Raw genomic sequence first — 14,314 nt, forward strand, 5'->3', positions numbered from 1 at the left:
ACATGGATGGAAATGATTAGAGGGAACATTGGGCCAGTCCCATAGGAGCTGCACATAGTGTCCCAACTGATCCCACATTCAGGTTTCAGAGCCACTCATTCAAGCTTAGAGACCGCAGTGTCCTCTAGCTGGCCCTCGCTCAGCCCACTACTCCTATGTCACCAAAAGAAATGAACAGGTCTGACTGCAGTGGAGGAAGCACAAAACCAACAGGGTTAGAGGCCACAGCTCTTAGCTCTCCATGAATCGCAAATAACTCCACCTTTGTAATTTCCCCCTCCCAGGTAGTGTCTCACTTCTGCACCACCATGGGGCAGGTTTCTTTTCCTACTATCTCTCTCTAGCTAGGAGGCCAAAGTGTAGCTACGTATTCTCAAAGGGACCCCACTGTACATGGCTGCTCGCTGCCCCTGCTGAAGCTGGTTACAGTCCTCCTTCAGCGTCCGAATTGTGTGCCAGACCTGACCCCACACCTTCCGCAGCTGGAAGAAGGACAGATTCTTCTTTGGATCTTGAACTGGAAAGAGAGAGCATGATGTTAAAAGAAAGCAAGGTAGGAGTGAGCACCCAATCCCAGTCTGCGATACGGTGCCATCTCCTCTTCAGCCTGCCCAGCCAAGTCTTCATGTCCATCATATCCTATCTAGGGTTAGAAAGGCTAGTCCACTGCAGCTGGCCACAGTTTGAGTCATGACAGATTCTGCTTTACCTCAGTTAAATCCCACCTGAGACTGAATGCTGTGTCAATCTGCTTTGCTGCGCACTCCGTTCTCAAGAGCAGATCTCCACCCCCTACAGCTCATGTATCCAGAAAGCTTCCACACCGTTTCCCTTGGAATAACCCATGCCCCATGGAAGTCCTTACGGATGCAGTCAACACTTTCTGGATGAGGCCGCAGGAAGATCTGCCTCTCATAGGCAACTTTACGGTTGTCAAAAAGGAAGAGGATGTCTGTGTCCGTGGCAGTGGCCTCATTCACCTGCAAAGAGGAGACCCAGCTCAGTCCTCTCACACAGCATCCCACAGCAACCTCCAGTGAAAGAGCCCAGAGGCAGCCATCCTTGACAAGAGGGCAGAGCCCGCTGGTTGGCCACGACCCGACACAGAGTGAGCAGCAGGAGGGAAGGTTGCGCTGCTTCAGTGAATACAAGGGAAGCAAATGCCAGCAGGTTCAGGCTTGGCTAGCATTGCTTAGGTTCCAGTGCCAGGCTCACCTTGCTGTCAGTTATACACTGAAGAGCCAATTTCTGAGGGCACAGTGCCAGTCCCGCCTCCTGCAACAGCTCCTGGTCCTGCTCCGGAATAGCAGTGTCTGTCTGAATCCTGGCCTTCACCGACTGCAAGGTTTCCTCTTCCGTCACAGGGTACAAGTGCAAAGTGCCTGTGACCATGTTTAGGACACGAACCAGCTGCAAGAAAAGGAATATGAAGAAGCCAGAGCATGGAGATCATGGCTGAGCAGAGATGCCAGGACGAAGACCAGGTGATGGAGAAGGAAACGGGGAACACCAGGTCCAGATGGCCATCACAGGGCTGCTTGGAAACAGCATGCCAAAACCTTTGAAGGGAGGCTATGTGACACAAGGGACAGCAACTCCCCTTCCTTCAGCCAGAGCAAGACCGGCACAGACTCTCCGTGGAATAACAGACAGAAAAGGTCTCCTCAGCTGGTCTTTCCCCATGTCCAACACACCCCGTTCCACATAAACCATTGCTAAATTCTCCCGCAATTGTTTTCCCAAGGACTTTTCCTTGGATTGTTACCAAGTGATGATCTTTCAGCCTCCAGTAAATCTAGGTCATCTTATGGCTTCAAAAACACTTTAACTAACTCAGAACTGGCAAGCTAAAGTTCCATGGGAAGAAAATCTGAGGGTTTAACAAATTCAGGAGAACTGGCAAATTTCTCAAATGCATAATTTCAAACTATTCTGATATGAAAGAAAGATGAGGACTATTAAAGAGGCCAATAGATCTCTGTCAGGTGCTGTTAAATGACCTGAAATAAAAAAAGGAATATTATTAAAAAATGGAACCATGGACAAACTGCTAACTAAGGAATGCAAAAGAATAAACAAGCATGTCGGAACAAAATCAGAGTTACAACTAGTTCCCCATTAGAAGCAAAAAAAAGATGGACAGTGTAGAGTCTCTACTTAGGGGATAAGGAAAGCTAATAACTGATGACAACAAGAAGGCTGAAGTATTTAATGTCTGTTACTTCAAATCTTCACTAAGGAAATGTGGTTCAGATGAAGTTACTATCAGGTAACTATCAGTATTTGAAAGACCATATTGAAAAGTAGTTACCAGTGGCTTACTGTCAAATTGGGAGGTCATACCTAGTGGGTTCGCACTGCAGGGGCCAATCTTGAGGCCAGTACTGTTCAATATTTTACTTGGATACTGGAGTGGGCCACAGGCTTACACGATGTAGGGGTTATAAGCACTTCCAAGGACAGGATTAGAAATCAAAACTGCCTTTACAAATTAGAGAACTAGTCTGAAAAATGTGAAATTCAATAGAGAAGCTCAAATACTTCCCTTGGGAAAAAAATGACAGCTACAAAATAGAGAATATCTGGTAAGATCGTAACACTGCTGAAGACAACTTGGGAATTATAGTAGGTCATAATTTACATATCAATCAACGATGTCACAAAAAAGGTTACTGTCACTCTGGACTATACTAACAGGAGTGTCAGGGTAACTGTCCTGGTCTACTTGGCACTGATACGGTCTCAGCTGGAGTGCCGAGTCCAGTTCTGGCTTCCAGTTATGGACAAATTGGAAAAAATCCAGGAGAGCAACAAAAGACACAAAATCTAGCAAATCTGACCTATGTGGCAATGTTCCCTCTAATCTTTTCCTTCCATGTGCGGCTTTTTTTCCATTCAGGTGTGGAATAATGTTAATGTGTACAGGGGTGTGTCATATGCACCACCAATAGAAACAAAAAACTTAGCTGTGGGCACTCTGATTATCAATTGGACGGCATCTGTATTTCTCCTGAGCAGCCACACAAGCACCCAACGTACAGGGAACACAGCTATGTGGAGAGGTTAAAAAACTGAGGCTGTTTAATCTGAGGGGCAACTTGATACAGACTTCAAATGTGTGAAGAGCTGTTTGTTATAAAGAGAACGTTGATCAATTATTCTCCAAGTGCACTAACGGTAGTACAAGTAACAATGGTCTTGTCTGTAGCCAGGGGATACTGACGCTGGATATTAGGAAAATGTCCTAACTCTCAGGAGTTAAACTCTGGCTTACAGGGAAGGCTGTGGATTCCCCTTCAAGAGAGGTTTTTAAGATCAGGTTGGACATACGTCTGTCAGGGAGGTCTAAGTTTGCTTGGTCCTGCCTCAGCACAGAGAGGGTCTGTCTACACTACCCCCTAGTTCGAACTAGGGTGGGTAATGTAGGCATTCGAAGTTGCAAATGAAGCCCAGGATTTAAACGTGGAACGAGGTGTACCGGTAGTTCGAATTGGAGCCTAATTCGAACTACCTACTCTGTGCCGCGTGTAGCCGCGGGCACGGAGTCCGCACTAACAGGGATTTAAAAATGGCGGCGCCCGGCAAGATGCAAATGAAGCCCGGGATATTTAAATTTGCAACTTCGAATGCCTACATTAGCCACCCTAGTTCGAACTACGGTGGCAGTGTAGACATACCCAGACAGACTTGACAATTTCTTGAAGTCTCTTCCAGTCCTGCATTTCTGAAGTCAGCAGAAGGACTAAACTCCACAGTCATTCTGCTGCACAGCAGTCATCAGAGCACCCATATAAACCATCCACACTATCCCACAACAGCAAAGACCAGTACCAAAGGAGCTTCCCAGCTTAGGACCCCTCCATCTTTGTGCCATAATTCTTTGCTCTACAAGACTGCTTTGCAACTCCACACCCCGCAGATCAGCTCTGCATTTGGGCAGAATACTGAGCGCCTCTGAAAGTTCCCCGAGATCAACAGATGGAAAATACTGGATAAGAGTTAAGTATGATTAGTACCAGGCTGTAAGAAGAAACTTAGTCTTGCTGATACATTTGCTCAGACCAGGGCTTATCCTTCTGACAAACCAGCTTCCCCAGTCTTAATGGGATTTCCTCACACCCTTCCCTAGCCCCAAGACTCAGGTTTCTCTTACAAGCTAACAAAAGCTGCTCTCTCTGGACACTGATTTGGTCACAGAAACCCAGTCCCAAAACTCACCTTTAGGTTCAGTATATCGTCCAGTGCTTTGAAACAGCCATTAGGTCCATACACAGGGTCTGTCCCTCTCTTCCGCGGGTGCCACATTAACATGAGCTGCAGCCATTTCTCCAGCTGCCCAGCCAAAATGCTAGGGGAGCCGAAACAAGGAGGACAGAATTGAAAGATACGTTTCAATTGGCATCTTCAAAAAGAGCCAAAGTTCAGACCTCCCCCCCTAATTCCTGAACTGGAGATTAGAGACAGGAACATGGCCCCTTCTCCAGCCAGCTAACAGAATGCTCCTGTTCTCATCTATGGAAACTTCAGCCCGATGATATCATGTGCATTGGGCACTACAGTTCACCAGACCAGCATGGCAATAAAAACTGACCCCTTCCTGGTCCCAATTATCCCCACAGGTGCATTTGGGTTGGATTCCTCACCTGTTTAGATTATTAGGGTATGGTAAACTGCTGGAAAATTTCACTTCTCCGGCCAAGTCTTCATAGACAACAATATCCTTCTCACTCTTCTGCCGCACTTTGGTGTGCCTAAGAGTTCAAGCAGGGACAGCGACAAAGAAGAGAACATTCTGCCATCTCTCTGCACGATCGAAACTGCATCTCTTCCTTCCTAAGACGCACATGAGCCTCCTCTGGGCTAGTTCCCAACACAGAGATGCTACTCAAAATAAGCTGACAGAATCTGTCTCATCTGCAACCATGGGCGGCGAGTTATATGGGCTCGTGGAGCCTGTGCTCCGCCAATATTCAGAGCCGGGGGCCCTGCTCTAGCAATATTTGGAGCTGGGTCTCTTCCCCCATGTGCAGTGTTCAGTCAGCTCCCCCTTGATGGCACGTGCTGCCGGCTGCTGCTGCCGCCATGCGCAGTGTTTCCAGGTGACCAGGGAGACACCTGGGTGTGACATGACGTCACGGCCCGGGACTTTAAAACTGCTCGGCGCTGCATTGCACCGTGCAGCCTAGCTCCGGAGCGCAGACTCTGGCCCCACAAAATGGAAGGTAGGGCAGGGCAGGGCAGGGGAAAACTAGGGGGAAGGAGTGGGAGAGGAAGGGGCTTGTGCGGAGGGGACAGAGGGTGGGAGGGGGAGAGGAAGGGGCTTGTGCGGAGGGGACAGAGGGTGGGAGGGGGAGAGGAAGGGGCTTGTGCGGAGGGGACAGAGGGTGGGAGGGGGAGAGGAAGGGGCTTGTGCGGAGGGAACAGAGGGTGGGAGGGGGAGAGGAAGGGGCTTGTGCGGAGGGACAGACGGTGGGAGGGGGAGAGGAAGGCGCTTGTGCGGAGGGGAAGGGGGAGAGGAAAGAAAGGGGAAGGCACCAAGGGACAGTCTGCAGGAGAGACAAATGCCAGGGGGCCAAGTGCAGACAATGAGGAAAAGGGCAGGAGGGGAGGGGTCAGTGGGAGGGGTTTAGGGTGATGCTGGGAGAGGAGAGGGTAAGAGCATTGGGGGCTGGAGAGGGAGGGTGCTGGGAGAAGGCTTGAAAGAAGGGGTGGCATGAGAGAGGTGGGGATGGAGCAAGTCATGTGTGAGGGCACAGAGGGGCATGAGGAGAATGGGGGCAGAGAGTGGTGAGGGGGTGGGCATCAGGGAAAAAGAAGGCAAAGGGGGTAGGGGCTTTGGTGAGGCCGCATCTGGAGTATTGTGTCCAGTTCTGGGCCCCCCACTACAAAAAGGATGTGGACGCATTGGAGAGGGTCCAGTGGAGGGCAACCAAAATGATTAGGGGGCTGGAGCATATGACTTATGAGAAGAGGCTGAGGGACTTGGGCTTATCTAGTCTGCAGAAGAGAAGTGTGAGGGGGGATTTGAGAGCAGCCTTCAACTTCCTGAAGGGAGGTTCCAAAGAGGATGGAGAGAGGCTGTTCTCAGTAGTGACAGATGGCAGAACAAGGAGCAATGGGCTCAAGTTGTGGTGGGAGAGGTCCAGGTTGGATATTAGGAAAAACTATTTCACTAGGAGGGTGGTGAAGCGCTGGGCTGGGTTCCCTAGGGAAGTAGTGGAGTCTCCATCCCTAGAGGTGTTTAAGTCTCGGCTTGACAAAGCCCTGGCCGGGTTGATTTAGATGGGATTGGTCCTGCCTAGAGCGGGGGGCTGGACTTGACGACCTTCTAGGGTCTCTTCCAGTTCTATGATTCTATGATAAGGGGATGGTTGGATGAAATAACATGATCTTGGTAACTAATTGACCATTCATTATCAGTTGGAAATAGGTCAATGGAGGGATGATAGGAGTTGCTATAGGAAACTTTCTGGGTGTCTGGCTGGTGAGTCTTGCCCACATGCTCAGGGTTTAGCTGATCGCCATATTTGGGGTCGGGAAGGAATTTTCCTCCAGGGTAGATTGGCAGAGGCCCTGGAGGTTTTTTTGCCTTCCTCTGTAGCATTGGGCACAGATCACAGCTGGAGGACTCTCTGCATGTTAGGGCCTTCAAAGTATTTGAAGGCTTCAATATCTGAGACATAGGTGAGAGGATTATTCTAGGAGGGGTGGGTGAGATTCTGTGGCCTGCACTGTGCAGGGGGTCAGACTAGATGATCATAATGGTCCCTTCTGACCTTAAAGTCTATGAGTCTATGAGGGGCAGTAAGGGAAGGGGGAGGCACTAGGAGGGTGCAGGGCTAAGGGAAGGTGCAGGTGAAGGGATTCTGGGGGTGAAGCAGAAGGGCAGACACCTGCCGGGGAGGGACCAGCACCAGAGGAGAGAGGCAGGGCAGGTGTGTAGAGGGAGGTGTTAGAAGAGGGGATGAGGAGGAGCAGCTCACGTGATCAGAGTGGGGCAATTGAAGTGGGCACAGGGGGTAGAAAAGGGCTGATGGAGGGGGGCAGGTCGCAGGAGGGCTGAGGGCAGTGAGATGGGCAGGAGTCAGGACAGCAGAGGAGGGTGAGGAGTTGGGGGGCAGCAGGCAACAGGGGAGCTGATGGAGCAAGGGGAGGAGATGTGGCAGCAGAGAGAAAAGGTAAAGGCTTCTAAAATATTTATTAATAACTTGGGTGCCACAGTGGCACATCCAAACAAGCCCCATGAGCTCAGTACTGGTGCACAACACAACATTCATTCTGCTCATGGGTGGAAACTCTTAGGCTATGTCTACACTTGCAGCTTCTTGCACAAGGGTTCTTGTGCAAGAAGTCTTGGGCAAGAACACGTCCACACTGCCATGTGCAAGCTGTGCTTTTGCACAAGAGCATCCATGGCAGTGTAGACGCTCTCTTGAGCAAGAAAGCTCTGATGGTCATTTTAGCCATAGGGGTTTCTTGCGTAAGAAATCCCTGCCGAGCGTCCACACTGCCCTCTTGTGCAAGAGAGCTCACACCTGTTAGAAAAGAGCAGAGCTCTTGTGCAAGACGCCCTCTCTTCCCACGCCGGACTGTACATTTCCTTGCGCAAGCGCAGGCGGGCAGTGTGGGTTCTTGCGCAAGAAGCCGCAAGCATAGACAGAGCCGTAGAGGGAACACTCCCCCAGCTCTCTGCCCCCGAGTTAATGCCACACATGTTGGGTTAATGCAACTGCAGGATAGTTGCATGGGGGCGTTGGTGGGGGCCAAACTAATCCCTGTTGGTAGGAGGATGGTGGGAAAAGTCCTTCCAGAGGGGTGCCATGACACCTTTTGCTTCTGGTCATGTGTCCATCTTGCCCCAAGCGTGTTACCTCCAGAGGCCTGGCTAACGGGAGTCAGAGGGTCGGGGCGTGGCATGAACAGACTCCCCCAGGCAGTAGAATGGGGGGAGTTTATTGCCTCTCCAGGACACAGCACAGCACAGATGTCATCTGGTTACAGGAACTGGGGCTAAGAGGCCTCAGTGCCCCCTTGAGATAGGGGAGTCCCAGCCCCCTCCCTAGCTCCTTCTCCCCTGCTTTCCAGACAGGAACTAACCACCTCTCTTCCAGCCCTGCCCCCAGCCAGGGCAGCATCCACCTTCCTTTGTTTCTCCCCATGGGGGGTGGCTGGTCAGACCAGTTTGGAGCCACCTTTGCATAATGACTCCCCCCTTCCCTGCTGGGTCTTGCTACAGACCGCAGAGGTGACACAGCCCTAGCAAGGCCCCCCCACTACGTCCCACCCTTCTCTCAACCAGGACAGTGGTCTGGATGCCTAGCAATTTCCTCCTCTCGGTCTGGCCCCCAGTTACTCACCATTGCACAGGCTGCCAATTAGGCAGAAATGGTCTGAAACCTGTTATGCATTCAAAAGCCAGTGTGCCAAAGCTCCAGTAATCCACCGTCACCGTGTACTTCTGCTGCTCCAGCAGCTCCGGCGCCTGAGTTAGTCAACAGAGGTTAAAGATTAACCCCCTTTTCTTTCAGAACATCAACTGCACCTGCTTCCTAGGATGTTCATTAATGTTCATGCATCACTGTGAAAAGATCCTGCTAAATAGTCTATCCCTTGGGAACCCTGCTGCCTCTTTGACCCGGTCTGACGAGTTAATGACACTCACGCCCGCTATGCAACAGAAAGTGAAAACCCCAATGCTGGTAAAGAGCAACAATACAGCCTGGTCTTTTGCTTCAGTATGAGCATCCCAAACACATCCCTGCATGCATGGCTGGGTCTCCTCTCCCACCCCCCAGCCATCTCACACTGCCTGCTCCCTCCTGCCACTCTGTCCCCCAGACCTTACTGGTCACACCAACACTGAAAGCTTAATCCGCTCCTTACCAGGTACTGCAGTGTCCCAACGAAGGATGTGCACAGACTGCCCTGATCCAGCTCCTTAGCATAGCCCAGGTCAATGATCTTGTGAATTAACTGAGGGAGAAATGGCAGGGAGTGAGAGGACTGAAAACACGTTCTGCAAAGAGGACATGCACTTCTGCAAGAGAACAGAGGAATTTTGTACTCAGAAGTGCTGAGGCAAGGAGAGGAGGACAGGAAGCATCAAGGCAGTGCTGGGCTCTTGCATGGCTGCTGATAAAGTAGCTCCTACAGCAGGGATGGGCAAAAGCCTCTTGGCGCCCCTGAGGCAGTTTCGGGCCCCGCCCCCTAGCTCCTTGCCTGGACCAGGAGATGGTGCGAGCTCTTCAAACTGCCTCTATTTAAAGGGCTCCTGTCTCCCGCACCTTGCCTAGGAGCTGCAGGGAAGGCACCAGCCCTTGAAACAGAAACAGCTCAAAGGGATCGCAGGCAACACACGAGATGGTGGGGAGCCACGAGCCCTCTCAGCCGTTTCTATTTAAAGGGCTCTCCTGTTTCCCCGGCTGCCAGGCAACGCGTTGCCTAGAAGCTCTGGGGAAGGCACCAGCCCTTTAAACAGAAACAGCTGAGAGGGCTCGCGGCTCCCCACTATCTAGTGCATTGCCAGACTGAGATCCCTTTCAGCTGTTTCTATTTAAAGGGGATCCTGCATCTCTGGCAATGCACTGGGGCAGCGCTGCGAGGGGCCAGTCCTTTGAGCTGTTTCCATTTAAAGGGGATCCAGCATCTCTGGCAATGCACTGGGGCAGCGCTGCGAGGGGCCAGTCCTTTGAGCTGTTTCCATTTAAAGGGGATCCAGCATCTCTGGCAATGCACTGGGGCAGCGCTGCGAGGGGCCAGTCCTTTGAGCTGTTTCCATTTAAAGGGGATCCAGCATCTCTGGCAATGCACTGGGGCAGCGCTGCGAGGGGCCAGTCCTTTGAGCTGTTTCCATTTAAAGGGGATCCAGCATCTCTGGCAATGCGCTGGGGCAGCGCTGCGAGGGGCCAGTCCTTTGAGCTGTTTCCATTTAAAGGGGATCCAGCATCTCTGGCAATGCGCTGGGGCAGCGCTGCGAGGGGCCAGTCCTTTCAGCTGTTTCTATTTAAAGGGGATCCAGCATCTCTGGCAATGCACTGGGGCAGCGCTGCGAGGGGCCAGTCCTTTCAGCTGTTTCTATTTAAAGGGGATCCAGCATCTCTGGCAATGCACTGGGGCAGCGCTGCGAGGGGCCAGTCCTTTGAGCTGTTTCTATTTAAAGGGGATCCTGCATCTCTGGCAATGCACTGGGGCAGCGCTGCGAGGGGCCAGTCCTTTGAGCTGTTTCTATTTAAAGGGGATCCAGCATCTCTGGCAATGCACTGGGGCAGCGCTGCGAGGGGCCAGTCCTTTGAGCTGTTTCTATTTAAAGGGGATCCTGCATCTCTGGCAATGCACTGGGGCAGCGCTGCGAGGGGCCAGTCCTTTGAGCTGTTTCCATTTAAAGGGCTCTTGTGTCCCCTGGGCTTCTAGGCAATAGGTTGCCTGACAGGTACAAGGAAGGTGCCAGCACTTAAGCGTTCTCAGCTCCCCCGCCTCTAATGAGCTGTTAGGAAGCCAGAGATGTGAGCCCTTTCAACTGCTTCTATTTAAAGGGCTCGCCCGTTGGTGGCTGCATTGCCTGGCAGGCACTGGAAGGCACAAGCCCTTTGAACAGAAGCAATTGAAAAGAGCTCACAGCTCTCAGCCCTGCTGGCCAGCTGCCTGGGAGCTGCCCACAGGCGTGAGCCCTTTTTAACTGCTCCATTCAAAGGGCTTGTGCCTGCCCGGCAGCTGCCAGGCAATAGCTTAGCAGTGGGGGGGGGGCATGGCTTTGTCCTCTCCTTTCACATACGTTGTGGACAATGCTCCAAGTGACCTCCAAATTGAGCTTGACTTGCAGAGCGATGCCTGCCTGGTGGAGCAATTCAAATCAACACCACTTCTGGAATTGTATCCATCTCTCAATGAACAAAGCTTTCCAAAGATCAAGGCTCATGCCCAAAGATGCTTGTTTTGTTCGGATCAACTTATATCTGTGAGCAGACATTGTCTGTGATCAAATTCATCACATCTAGGAACAGATCTTCTATCGCTGATGACCACCTTGCAGTAGTGCTCTACATTGCAACAGCAGAAGTGACACCTGACTTCACGTCCCTTGGTAATGCCCACACAGACGTTCTTCTTCACACTGAGTTGCATTTTTTCTTTTACACTTAAATTTAATGCACATAAGTAGCATTAAACTCAGGTGGGCAATAAGTCGGATATAGCTTCTGCCAGTGCTTATTAGCCTGTGCCTCTGCAGATATGGCCATTTAAAGCTTCCGTTGGCTGTGGATCGCCATTCCTAGCCCATTTGAGCTGTAGGAGGCGGTGTCCCAATTCACCCAGTGCCCATTGGCTGGAGATGGTGCTCCACGGTGAATGGGAGGTTCAAGCGGCTGTATCAGCGGAGGTGGTCTGCTGGTGCTAATCCTGGTGAACCGTGTCCGCTCCGCAGGTCCGATGCTGCCCTCCACTGATGTAACTAAGGCTACGTCTTTCGAAAAAGAGCGTCTAGACAACAAGAGGATTTTTTTGAGAAAGCGGCTCACTTTTTCGAAAGAGAGTCTAGCGTCTGAAGTGCCCTGATTGGGAAAGGGAGGTCATGCTGGGACTGGAAGTCTGCAGCAGTAGCACAGCCCAGCCACCATCTCGTCACACAGCCAGGACTAGGCACAGGGGGTGTCTAAAGCCTTTGGGGAATTGTTTCTGCATAACAGCAAAGCATCAGAGAGGCAGAGAGATCTGGTGGTCAGAGCTGTGTCTATAAAACAAGAACTACACCCCCCAGCCAATTTCCACACAAATCAGACACCTACAACCACTTTTGCTTTGGCAGAGTCCGCTCCTCTTGGCCTCGTGGCCAGTCTGTAAGGGGGAGGGGAGGCGGATACAGCTCACAGTACATGGACATTCAGAGAAACCATTAGCAGTTTGTATAAATCCCAAGGATCACAAGAGGCACCCACCAGCTCTCAGATAGGGCTAATCATTTCAGCTTGCAAAATCTCTTGGCGACGGATCATGTTTGCAGCTTCAGCTCCTGTCATTCACTTTGTCTCACCCATACCCTGACACTCCAAAGACACTGGGCTCTTGCTCACCCTTTGTTCTCCTTGCTGTAGGACAATGTTCTCTGGTTTCAGGTCTCTGTGGATGATCCTGTTCTCATGAAGGTACCTGAGAGCAGAGGCTGAGACAGAGAGAGCCTGCTGTTACTCAAGAGCATCTAAGCCTGCAGGCACTTCACAAGCACGGCTCAGTGAGGGAGGGCAGGCTACGGGGTACAGTGCAATGAGACTTGTCCTGGAAGCTGCTTGCAGTATGCTGAACCCTGAAGGGCAGCTCTTCCAGATGGAAGCAGAGTTTGTTCTATGGCAGTGGCTCTCTTTGCTGACTTGAAAGGTCCATCCACGCCATAGCAAACCTTCACTGACCCCTGCCTAACTCCTCCTGGCATCCCCGCCATGAGGCAGATACCTAGGAGAGCTCCTGCTGCAGCAGGTAGGAAATGAAGCAGCCAGGTGGGAGGAGGGCTTAGAGAGAATGCTCGTCTGTCCTAACAAGATCAGTCATAAGCCAGTGGCCACCATGTCAGGCCAGGTCTGCATCGTGCCAGGTCTCCGTCCTTGGACTGGCTGCTGTTCTCCCAACCAGAGAACACTTCTGCCACAAACAGGCATCTGCGCTGTCCTGGCTCTCAGCCCCCAAGATCAGAAGGCCTGGCTAGAGACGCAGGCCTGTCTGGTGCACTGATATCTCCAGCGATGCTGAGCCCACACGAGCATCCCAGAAGCCGGAGAGGCACAAAGACGTAGAGCAGAGCCACCTCTCTACTTTTTGTGCCAAGAAGAACCAAGGCTGCATGGAGAACTGGGACCAAAGCCAGCATTTTTCATGCTCGGCCACGCCAATCCCTAAGTAAAACCCTGCAGCCATTAGGTGGGGACACAGCTCACTCCAGCGGCTTGCAAGGAAAGGGCTGGTGGCATTTCCATAGTCTGCAGCAGCATTTCCTGGCACTGACTCAAAGGGACTCACTTCCCACTTCCTCAAGTCACAGAGCACAGAATAGAACCCAGTGCCCCAGCCTCCCCTACACGCATCAGTCTACCCAGCCCTGACCACAGGGAAACCCCAGGAGTGACTTTTACCCTTAAGACACTGACTAATTCCTAGCAGGGCATATGCCAGAGGTTCAGACGGGCCACTAAGAAACATTTCTAGCTAACCAGGGTCAGGGTCTGGGATCATCAGACCTGGGGCTGCTCCCATCACTACCTGTGCGCTCAGCATGACACCCCTGCAGTGGCTGCCAGTCCTCAGCCTCGCCTTGGGCCAAGAATGTGCTCAGGGAGGCAAACAGAAGAAGTCCCTGGGCCAGAGGTGCTCAAAATGAGGGGCAGGAACAGATCCTGCTCAGCTTCAGTGCCTCCAGGAAGAACAGTCTGCTCATCCTCCAAGCCTGCACCAGTTCAACAGGCTCCTTCCCCTGAAAGACACCTACACGAGAGCCACAAACAACTCACTTCATGCCAATCATCTCCGGAATCTAACATCAGAAATCCCCCGAGGCAACAAGCCACTTTCCCACAAAGCTACCGACTAATCTTGCATTAACGCTGCCACTGCGGCTTCGCTCCTGCGACTGACACTGCGTGAGCCAGCAAGAACAGAGGGCACTTGGGCACTGTTACTGCACTGGCTCCCATATGCTTCCAGAGCATACCAAGGTCTCCATTCTAACCTGGAGTGTTCCCTGGAGATGGGAGCCTGGCTACCCTGGAGATGGCACCTTCCATGCTTCACCTAAACACTCATGCCAGGGTGCTCTATGTTTGGGGAAAGGGGCCTGTTCAAAGCGCACAGCCCACAGCAGGTGCTGTCATGTCAGTCTGCGTTCCCATCCGTCTCAGATGCCACATGGATGATGTAAGTCACTGCAGAGGGGAGGGGCCCACCCTGGCCCTGATGATGGGCTGCAACAGGGAATCCCTGGAAGAAGCACAAGCTGGAACTTGCTCATCCTGTCTGGTGCCTCCCAGGAAATCCCTTGAGCAGGCTTTTGCTGGGAAAGGAAGTATGTTACTTTCCACATCCCAGCGTCAAAGAGACAAGTCAGAGAGGCCATTTCCCTTCTGGGGAGGCTCACAGAGCAAGGCAGGAAGGAAAATGCTATGAAGTCCCAATATAAAGTGCAGACATCCAGGGTCACTGATCTCCTTCCCCCAGGTAGAAAGGAACTGAAATGGCTCCTTTCCCAGGCTGGGACAGCAGCAGGTCCTGCTGCCATCAAGAAGCATTAGGAAGACTCAAAAAGAATTTGAAGAGCAACTAGCAAAAGACATTA

At 51.8% G+C, this 14,314-nt stretch overlaps 1 protein-coding gene across 1 annotated transcript in view; it reads right to left on the minus strand.

Annotated features, from left to right (window-relative positions):
- The window catches only part of IKBKB (inhibitor of nuclear factor kappa B kinase subunit beta), a 31,934-nt gene that overhangs the window by 10,455 nt on the left and 7,165 nt on the right, over nt 1–14,314 (minus strand). Inside the window, exons 5-12 of the mRNA XM_075915718.1 lie at nt 12,069–12,157; nt 8,884–8,973; nt 8,358–8,482; nt 4,644–4,751; nt 4,219–4,348; nt 1,216–1,410; nt 866–980; nt 394–517 (exon numbers count right to left, since the gene is read on the minus strand). Coding sequence (XP_075771833.1) covers nt 394–517; nt 866–980; nt 1,216–1,410; nt 4,219–4,348; nt 4,644–4,751; nt 8,358–8,482; nt 8,884–8,973; nt 12,069–12,157 — 976 coding nt within the window. The remainder of the gene's footprint in view (nt 1–393; nt 518–865; nt 981–1,215; nt 1,411–4,218; nt 4,349–4,643; nt 4,752–8,357; nt 8,483–8,883; nt 8,974–12,068; nt 12,158–14,314) is intronic.

Source organism: Pelodiscus sinensis, unplaced genomic scaffold (assembly GCF_049634645.1).
Source record: "Pelodiscus sinensis isolate JC-2024 unplaced genomic scaffold, ASM4963464v1 ctg75, whole genome shotgun sequence".
NCBI classification, from domain to species: Eukaryota; Metazoa; Chordata; order Testudines; family Trionychidae; genus Pelodiscus; species Pelodiscus sinensis.